Source organism: Phragmites australis, chromosome 8 (genome assembly GCF_958298935.1).
Source record: "Phragmites australis chromosome 8, lpPhrAust1.1, whole genome shotgun sequence".
Lineage (NCBI taxonomy): Eukaryota > Viridiplantae > Streptophyta > Magnoliopsida > Poales > Poaceae > Phragmites > Phragmites australis.
In genome coordinates this window covers 33,888,431-33,898,380 of record NC_084928.1, presented here as the reverse complement: position 1 = coordinate 33,898,380, position 9,950 = coordinate 33,888,431, and the positions used below count along the sequence as shown (strand labels likewise).

Genomic DNA, 9,950 nt, shown 5'->3' with positions numbered 1-9,950 from the left:
ATGGCCGGTAATAAGTGCAAGCGAGCCATATGACCGGCCGGCGTTATGGTGGCTTGTCACGACGCCCGCTTTGAGGGGCCCTAGCCCCTAGGGACGCCCGCCTTTGGCACGCATGTGGCTTTGATCTTGCTCGCCCGCCCAGTTAACCTGATTCAGATTTCGGACGCAGGCGTGCAGCCGGCGCAGGGCAAAAAAGAAAGCTTCCCCCCTGCCCGTGCCCTTGCTCCGTTTAACCGAATGAATTGGTGGATGGCCCGGCCATGTGAAGGGTTCGGGTTCCTTCATCATCATTCAGCTACGCGCTTGGATTGGCCGGAACGAGAAAAAAAATCGTAGTGTGATATATTTTTTCCTAGCATTTGTGGGGCCTGGTAGAAAAAAATGAGATCCAACTTAAGATAAATTAGGCAATTTTTTCTTTTAGTGATAGACGATATACATGTCAACAGCAAAACTTTTACGATGACTTTGTTAGTCTTCAAGTTTTGTACCTCTGATCTCTACGCTTATCTTCAGTAGATATTTCGTGAGTATATACGTGTGGTGATGTGATTATATGCATGCAACTAAGTGTTATACTAGGGTTTTTGAAAAAATAGGGGATTTTTTTTATTAAGAAGATATAGACACCTCACCCTAGCTAAGTTCCTTGGGGCTTTGCAGAAAAGAGTTAGAATCACGTGCAGGGTCATGGATTTTGCGTAGGTACGTTGTCCAAATCGGGATCATGCAGATGCATGGTTTCGTGCGCATGAGCAGAATTAATTGAAGGAGACGCCCGATCCAAAAATAAAGGGCCGGAACATGTGTTGTTTCGTTGCCGCAGTACTTAGTCTATCCCAAGAGCATAGACATAGAGGAGGGGGTCCAGTGTGCATTTTGGCGACTATTGCCTGTTCACCTAGCTTCGTAGCTTGAGAATTCAGAACACAGATTTGGTAGACATATATCCGGCGTACGTACGTGTCACTTCTGTTTTGATGCGTGACTCTTATTTAATAAATAAATCTAGAAATTAACTCGCACACGTTGATTCAGGAGGGAGAAATCCTGAGTCATCACACACGGTTTTAATACGCCCAATTTCCTGCACGTACCAATCAGTTGGTATACTGCACTCATATTATTTTTTGAAACAAATCAGTAGGAGAACTAGCTATTATATTAATAAAGAGAGATTATGTAAAAACAGAGAGAGAAAAAAAGATCCGATCGGGGGGCGGTCAGACGCAGGCAAGTGCCTATTCTCCTCTAAAAAGGCGTCCTAGGCGCCACGCCGAGTTATGCCTCTTCTTTAATTCGGTGTGCAGCCATATTATTGACACACCAGCAACTGAAAAAGCACACTCATACATTCTCGCTATGTTGGCTCCAGCATTAGGCATAGCACGGCTTATAGGGTTACGATGATCTAAGTGTCTTCTTAGTAGAGTTTTTTCTGATTTAAATTTTCTGCGAAGAGTGATTTTTTAGAAGTGATTATGTGGTTGAAAGTGATTCTATAGTGATTCTTTAGAATAAATCATACGAAAAAAGTGATTCTATGCTAGGAAGTGAATCAGAAAAAGCTATTTTTTTAGTTCTCCAACTGCTAGTTTATTTCAGATAATCACTCCAATGGATTTCACTCAGAGAGCTAAAAGCTGAAAACTACTGTTTGGCAGAGCTGCTCTGATTCCAACTGAGAAGCTGCTCTGAAAGCTCTGCCAAATAGATCTAAATTAGTGGAACATATTCATCGGAAATGGAAGAGAAAACAAAAGCAAAATAAGATAAGTTTTAGGTGTAAGAGCCTGGCGGCTGAGTGCTGACACCATAGTCAGCCCAACAAATCCAAGCCCAAACAGGCCTGCTTTCTTAAGCCCGGTATGCTAAATTAGCCCATATTGCCATTCTTACGCTGGGCAACAGAAACGACATGTTCTTTTTGTTTTGTTTCCGTTTCATCTTCCTCCTTTTCCACTCGTTTGTTGCCGCGCAACACCGGCCGGCACACAGCAACGCACTCAAACTCGCAGAAAGCCTTGCATTTGCCGCCGCCTCCGCCGTTCATCTCTTTACAAGGAGTCGTGTGCTCGTGTTACGTGCTTTTTACTCTACTGAAAGAGTGGATCGGTATCGACCGAGACGTACCTCGGTACGTGGAGCCCATAGCCAAGGCAGATGCACGCATGCATTTTTTTTTAACAAAGGAAGCTTTATTTCAAGACAAAACAGTGTTCAGATCTCTGCACGCCGCAGGATACTGATGCATCAAGCTATTACATTAAAAAAAAAAAAAGAAGAAAAGACTAAAAAGTAAGCATGCACAAAGTAACACTGAGTCTTAAACCCAGGCCTACATATCAAAATCACCTTACCAACCTATGTACCAACACAAAAGAATGTATGTTTGGTACAATTTCCGTACCCACATAGGGATAGAAATACCAACAGCTATTGTCTCCTACCACAGATTGAAAGGATCTCGATGACTTCTCAAACCTGCAAATAGGAGGTGAATAATATGTGCACCTAAAGCAACTCTCAAACTTCCTTAGCTAATCAAGCCTCAGTCGATCCATCAGTTCGTGACCCTTAAAGCCGACTGTCATCCTCAAATAGAGACAATCGATGCGACCAACCGAAGTCCAGTCGGCCCATCATTGAGCTTTAGACGAGCCTCTTCACTCCATGCTTACTCCAGTGAATTGGAGCCTCATCGCCAAACCATGCGGAGATTGAGCGCTCTTGTTGCACGACATTTAGCAATACAAATCTTCACACTACAACAGAAAAAGTCATCTGTATCCCCCTTGCACTACCGGTTAAAAAATAACTGACAACAATAACCACTATCGGTTCTTATAAAAAACTGACAGTAATAACTCATCCGGCAAAAATTGACAATGATAATTAAATATCACTGCCGATTCAATTAAAAAACAGATAACGATAATATCACTGCTCCTTCATTATATGAACTGACAGTGATACTTGATTATCACTACCGGTTCTAGCCATGGATCGTTATATTAATCGATAATGACAATCAAATGCAATCCATATTTGAAAATTTATAACTTTTTCATACGGAGTCGAATGGAAAAAAAATTATATGAAAATTGTAGATCTCAACGAGATCTACAACTTTGTAGTTTATACCTTTTTATTTGAATTCATATAAATACCCAAATAATCATATAAAAAGTGTCAAAGGAAAAAACCACACACTTAACCACAAAGTAAATTATCATATCTAGTGTAACACTAGTAGAATGATTAAAAGAACCACACACAAGGCCACAAAGTTAAAAACTGCAATTTTAAATATTTGTATCATGAGTTTGATAACTCAAATTGATGAAACGTCTGTGTAACACTGACTTTCAGATATAGCACAATGTCTCAAAAAAAATTAGAGAAGGTAAATTTTTGATAAAAACTTTAGAGGTCCTGTCGGTAGTCTTTTTAGCCTTTTGGGGGGTTAAGATTTTTTTTCTTCAGATGTATCTTCTTGTTAGCTTCAAAAGTAGAGGTAGAACCTCGAAATTGGACTCCGTATGAAAAAGTTATGGTTATTTTACCGAACAGTATACGGATTGGAGACAAACTTTTTTATATGAAACCAAATGAACACAAACTTTATATAAAAATTATAGCTCTCGATAAAATATACAACTTTATAGTTGATAACTTTTTCATTTAAAACTATCTATATACCAAAATAATCATATAAAGATTTAGGCAGGAAAGATAAAAAAATGTATTACCACATAACCATTAGGTAAGACTGTGAGGTGAGATAGTAAAAAAGCTTCGTACAAAAGGAAGGTCGTGGGTTCAAATCCTACAAACTGCTCTTGCCGTCACCGCTGCCCCTTCCGCTCCGCTCCATGCGCATGACGCCCTAGATGCTCAGCATGGCAAAGCGGCAGATGGATCGATCAAGGTAGCTGGGTTGGAACAAAGGAGTTGCGGCGAGAGATGCAGATGAGGATCACGCGCAAGGGGGAGGCACCGTTCCTCGCTGCCTCCTGTCTCCGCCCCTCTTCTCCACCTCATCCCCTCCGTCCCTCCTGCCCCGCGCATTAACAGATCCACCCTCGACCCGATGGCTGGTGAGATACCGGAGCCATAGCGGTTCCCTCTGGTTTGGTCGAGCCCCCGATGGTGTTGACAGGAGGGGCGTGGGGCGAAGAACAACGACGAAAGTAGAGGTAAGCAGCGCAAGGCAAGGTGCCATAGCCACCAACCTCCTCCGGTCAGCCAATCGTGGCTTCCCATCGCGCGACGCCCACGACCAAGCTAACGTGAGCAATGGTGGACTTGAGCCCTTGGTCGACGCTCCCGAGCTCCACCCAAGCCGCCAGCAACCCCAACGCCCTTGACCTCCCCCACACGACAAGGAACTCCAAGCCCCTAAGCAGCTTCCCTGCGCTGCAAGAGTAACACGCACCCTCGAGCTCCCTCAGGCCTCCAACCAATACAACGAGCAAGGTAAAAATTGAATGCAATGTACATTGATTTGCACGTCGCCAATGTGAATTTACTTGGATTTGTTTATGTACAGCTCCTTCATGCTTCAATTTGTATGTTCCCAATGTGAATGTACTGCATGCTCATTAGTTTTTTAATTGACAATAAATTAACATTGTTCCAATTGATAAGAGTACATGTTTTTACACAGATGGATTCAAAACATTGTGCTGAGTAACCGGAACTGATGCCCCCGCTTTTCATTTGACCAATTAATAATTTATTATCTGGAAGGCTTAATACATTAGTATTGCTTCCATTTTTATATTGAAGAGCACAACCGTAACACCAAGACATTGATTAGAGTAATGCACTAGATATTGCTCAAGATATTTTGTTCCCTCACATTATTAGAGTAATGACTACCTGTTGGGAATAAATCTCAGACTGGTAAGTCAATAGGTTTCTCTCAAAATCATCTCTAACAATCATTTGTTTTTTTTTTCACTCTAGCTCTTAAACTGACTTAACATTGAATGATATTGTTTAATCTTTCAGTATAATTTCTTACACTAATCTCTTTCCTGCAGGCTATACTATGTAAGTTTGCACAATATTACAAAAATTAAATACCAACAAGCATTAACCTTCAATCACATGATGGCTATAATTTCCATGTTCAAATTGGAAAAAAACATGAGCAATCTAATGTTCCAATCTGGATGGAAATCATTTATTCGTGCCCATGACTTAAAACAATGGATTTATTGGTATTTAATTATGATGGAATCTCTAATTCAAGGTTCTAATGTTTCATAAAACTGGTTGTGAAAAAGATTTACCAGAAAATAGAACTCATGATGAACAAGAAAGGGAAAGCCCTACACACATAGGTAAGTTACACTATTGAACACAATAGCATTTTTGTACATTTTACAAGGACGTAAACAAATTATATTCAAGTTATATCCTCCCACATGGCACTCATCTCACCGATCTTCAGAGGAACAAACTAAAGATCAAATCCAGGGTGTACAATCCAAAATACCAGTATACGTGTCTTTTATCAAGAAGAGCAATATTGTTATAAACAACTCTACAATGGTGAGTTAAAATAAAGGTCCCAGCTGATGTCTATCACAACTTATGTTATCACAACAGATGTTTTATTATTAGTACTAAATCTCCTTTCTCGATGTTATCAGAACATATGTGCACAATATGGTGATGCGTATCTCTTCCGTTTGAGAATCAAACATTGCTTCTTCGACATCATGGCAACAGTTGGAAAGGCAGGTGTTAAAAGTTAGGAAGAAATATAAATACAAGAGGCTTTTGAAAGGATGGAAAGAATTTGCGCACGCAGCTTGGAGATCTATGCCTTTTTTAGCAACTACGCCAAGAAGTAAATCATCAATATGTATATCATTCATGCAGAGGTATATTCAATTATAGACCCAGGTTATGGTTTCTAAGGTTTACTTGCCATTAACAGGGAGCTGCCAACGATAGCATTGATGAGGGTCACGACCTGGATGTAAGCACTTGAAATATCTGTTCTTTCTGTATCATTTACTCTTTCTTTTGCATTGTTTCATTTCCAAGTATTATTCTCTTGATTCTCCCTTGTCCTAATGCATGCTATGGTCAACTTTTGTAGGACGAGCTCTAGACGATCAGAATGCAATGGAAGTACATTTGTCCCATGACCTATCCCCAACTCATTATCTGCCACAAACTTAAAGCTGGTTTACCTGTAATATTTACTGAACATATTGAAATATTACTAACTATAATATGTACTGAACATATTGTGCTAGCTGAACTCTTGTGATGTCCCCCTGCATTGCACTGGGCTACACGGCACGCCAACGGCACGCTATTTTCTAGTGATATCATAAAATTCTAAATCATACCAGGAAAACGTCCTTCCGCAGGAAGAAAATTATCATTCATGCTAGTTTTGGTCCAAACAGGGTTCACTCCTTCTGCTGTTTCTCCCAGGACAAAGACCCGGCCAGAGTTTATACATGGCACCACAGTTTTTTTAGGAATAATGGCACCACATTGCAGAGTCATTGATCATGCTAAACATAACCACTTCACCGGCAAACTCTATGCACGGAAATTTGTACTAATAAAGAAAGATCATTAGACACGAGCATTAATCAAGGTCCGCTTTATTTCTAACCCATTTCTCCCTCAATCCAAACATAATAAATATCTGAACAAAGTTGCTTAAGCTCAAGATCCAATGTCAAACACGTTAATAGGAATCACAAGCATCACGACTTCTTCACATGAACAAAAGAAAATAGGAACCGAGTCCTTCCAAGTTACGCTATTCTCTGAAGCTTCTACTGTTGCCTGTAGAACCAATGTATGATTTCAGTTTCAGGTGCATTGCAAAAGGTAAGCAGTTAAATAGTGGACACAAGTTATGATGATTGATCACATACTTATGATGCAGACAACTAAAAACCGAGTTTTTTGTTTGTTCGTAGTTACAAAATTCAATTTAGCTTTGCCAGGTTTATTTTGTTTTCATGTTAACTGCACATAAAATTATTCAAGCAGTAACGTACTGTGTTTTTAAAGCACCCAACAAAACGAAGGTAGAGAACCAATAACTTACTTGTGGAGACTTTCCATGGCAGCTTCAAGTTTTTTAACATCAGCACCCACTATCTCACTAGTCTTCTGACCTTTGTGATAGAAATGGAACGTAGGCTGTGGAAGGGTCAAGACCCAGCAAGAGTCAAAATTTGCAATATGAATTAGAATCGAGGGCTCAAGATTTTTGTTAGATAGGAAGCATAAACATGCTGGCAAAAGAAGATGCTCCACATGCATATGATCATGCCCTGCCATCTAGATTGTTTTAAGCACTATGAACCATAAATGTGACTGCATTCGATAAAGAAATGTATTATGAATAATTGCAAAAGTGCATCCATATACATCGATACTATTATGTTGGCAGCAAGTTGCGACAAATAAGATAAGAATGATTACAATATGGCGTGAAATATGTTTCATGAACTAAAACTTACCACCGAGAATATTTTGAGATCACCCAGTTTGCTTCCTAATCCTTCCTGCAAAGTTAAGAAAAGGAAAAAAAGAACATTACCAATAAACGACAAACAAGAGGACTGGTATGAAGTTAAATACGTGAATACATGGGAGTTTGAGATACAATGTATAGGTTTTAAGATCACAGAGCGATATAAATGAACATAGACATGATCCCAAAACAATGGGCACAAATTTGAAGCAAACACTATCAGAAATAACAACAATCACGCATTACTGACATTTTAAGTTAGAGTAAATTTCAAAAACCTACAACTATTTTGACATATGTTGCAAAAAACTATTTCTGGTGCCCATTTCAAAAACCTACAACTATTTTAACACATGTTGCAAAAAACTACAACTTTCTCACCGTGGGTCCACCCGTCATCATCCTGGAAACCAGCACGATTTAGGTGTCCAAATGTGTTATAGAATATTATTAGGTGTCCAAATGTGTTATAGAATATTATTTTTGATGGGAAATGTTAGAAGAAACAGCGACTTTAAGAACATTGTTCTCGTCCAAAACGCAATGAACAGAATTGTCATCTAGGTAACATGATATGCACAAGACCTACACTGCCACCTGGAATACTTTGTCATCTAGATAACATGATATGCGCAAGACCTACACTCCCAGTTATTTCCAATGGGATGTTGTGGGAACGTTCACATCACCGAAGTAAATATTGTAGATGAACTTCCAGATCAGCCTGGTTTCTAAGTAACTTTCATAGTGACATTGAGAACAAATCAGCTTCGACACAAGTTTCCCCCAAATATGTATATTCACAATGCTAGAAAGGTAGTGAAAGGCGAATCTAACGTGGAGGAATAAAGCCTGTGGCTTTTACTAGTCACCGGTTATAGCAAAATCCTAAACAATAAACATGCCAGTCTATATCCGTCACGCCCGTTTTCTCCCTCCCTCTAATCTCTCTCTCTTCTCTCTTTGCCATGTGGGTCCCGCTTGTTAGCTCCTTCCCTCTCCTCCTGAATCCTCTCTCTCCGTCTTCACAGCCCCGCTCATTTGAAATCCGTTGAATTCGCGCTTGAGTTAAGGAAGGAGGCCACGTTTGTTTGGTAACTGAAGCCTGCGTTGAAGACCGCCATCAAGACAAGATCAATCGCGAAGGAAAGTGGACGAGGAGTATGGAAACCGAACCCAAATCTTCCCAGAAGATGGAGCTGAATTCTAGGCGAGCAACTTTTCGGTCGATTGCCTGTGGAGTTGAATGTTGTGCTAAGTTTATTTCCTCTGCATTGTAATCTTCTTTTAGACCCTTGGGTCATTGATATAATAAAGTAATGTTGTAAATAAAAGATATTGTATCTGCTACTCACTTATAACGTCACTACGTGTATATAACTTGATCCTGATATACATGTAATTTACATTCGGTTTAGTCTTAAAACCGGATGTGACAATATCTAAGCAGCAGAGTTCGTAGAACTTGTAGAGTAAACAAAAATGACAGCGACACAGTGGGCTAAGGACTAAGATAAACAGCAAATTGCAACTAATGACACTAGTATTCTTGAGCAATTTTCCATATGAATCCAAAGAGTGAATACTCAATCAGCACTTTCGTAACACATTGTAGCAACAAAACCTGGATTCGGGTACTTACCATGTCAATGTCAACTTTATACACAGGTATATTAGGATACCGGCTGCTCAGCTTTGATATCACAGGTGCAATCGCCCTACCTGGAATGCAACACAACAACATTGCAAAACACATTCAATCAAACCCTATCTTTGGCATCGCAGGCACCCGCAAGAGGTATCACTTACACGGCCCGCACCACACCGCAGTGTAGTAGAACACAGCCGGTAGCTTCTCATCTGCAAAACCAGCAGCCATCACAGGCACAACATGAGAACGAAACACCGCACCCAATTCACCACCAAACACCAAAACTGCCGAGAATTAGCCGAAAAGAGGATCCCTCGCTTCTTTCTCTCATGCAAAACCGCGCATGAGACTTTCATCTCGCACGGCAGAGCTGGAACGGGGGAGGCGACGGGATCGGCGTCTCACCTTGCACCTTGGAGAGGACGCTGGTGAAGGAGTCCGCCGATCCGACGACCACCATGCTGGAACCACCTGTCAAGAACCAAGAAACCGTCGAGCCCAAGAACCACGCGAAAAGCGGAGAAGGGGAGTAGGTAGCGATGGAGGGGGAGGGGTACCCGCGGAGGAGGAGAAGAGGCGAGAGAGAGTGGGAAGCGAAGGCGGCGGCCGCGAGAAGGACGGGAGCAGAGGAGCGGGGTTAGGGTTTAAGGCGAAGGGGACGAGGTGGGGGTGGGGCTTGGAGGCGGCGGCGGCGAGGGGGAAGAAGCGAGGGAGACGGCAGAGTCGGCGAGCCATACCCGCATCGTGGTGCCCGGCTAACCTCGTAGCGGTGGG

General features: G+C 41.2%; 1 protein-coding gene across 1 annotated transcript; it reads right to left on the bottom strand.

Annotated features, from left to right (window-relative positions):
* Positions 1–6,622: 6,622 nt before the first annotated feature.
* LOC133927185 (thioredoxin O, mitochondrial-like) lies at positions 6,623–9,950 on the bottom strand. Its single transcript, XM_062373522.1, has 7 exons — positions 9,734–9,950; positions 9,582–9,647; positions 9,335–9,385; positions 9,168–9,247; positions 7,512–7,556; positions 7,094–7,188; positions 6,623–6,825 (listed from the first exon to the last, which is right to left on the bottom strand). The coding sequence occupies exons 1-7, from the start codon at positions 9,909–9,911 to the stop codon at positions 6,816–6,818; spliced, it is 525 nt and encodes a 174-aa protein (XP_062229506.1). The 5' UTR covers positions 9,912–9,950; the 3' UTR covers positions 6,623–6,815.

Excerpts from the sequence above, each read along its gene's own strand:
- LOC133927185 (XM_062373522.1), bottom strand. The coding sequence starts at position 9,911 with ATGGCTCGCCGACTCTGCCGTCTCCCTCGCTTCTTCCCCCTCGCCGCC. Across the intron at positions 9,648-9,733 it reads CCTCTTCTCCTCCTCCGCGG|GTGGTTCCAGCATGGTGGTC; the intron begins GTACCCCTCCCC and ends GGTTCTTGACAG. Across the intron at positions 7,189-7,511 it reads ATCTCAAAATATTCTCGGTG|CCTACGTTCCATTTCTATCA; the intron begins GTAAGTTTTAGT and ends ACCCTTCCACAG.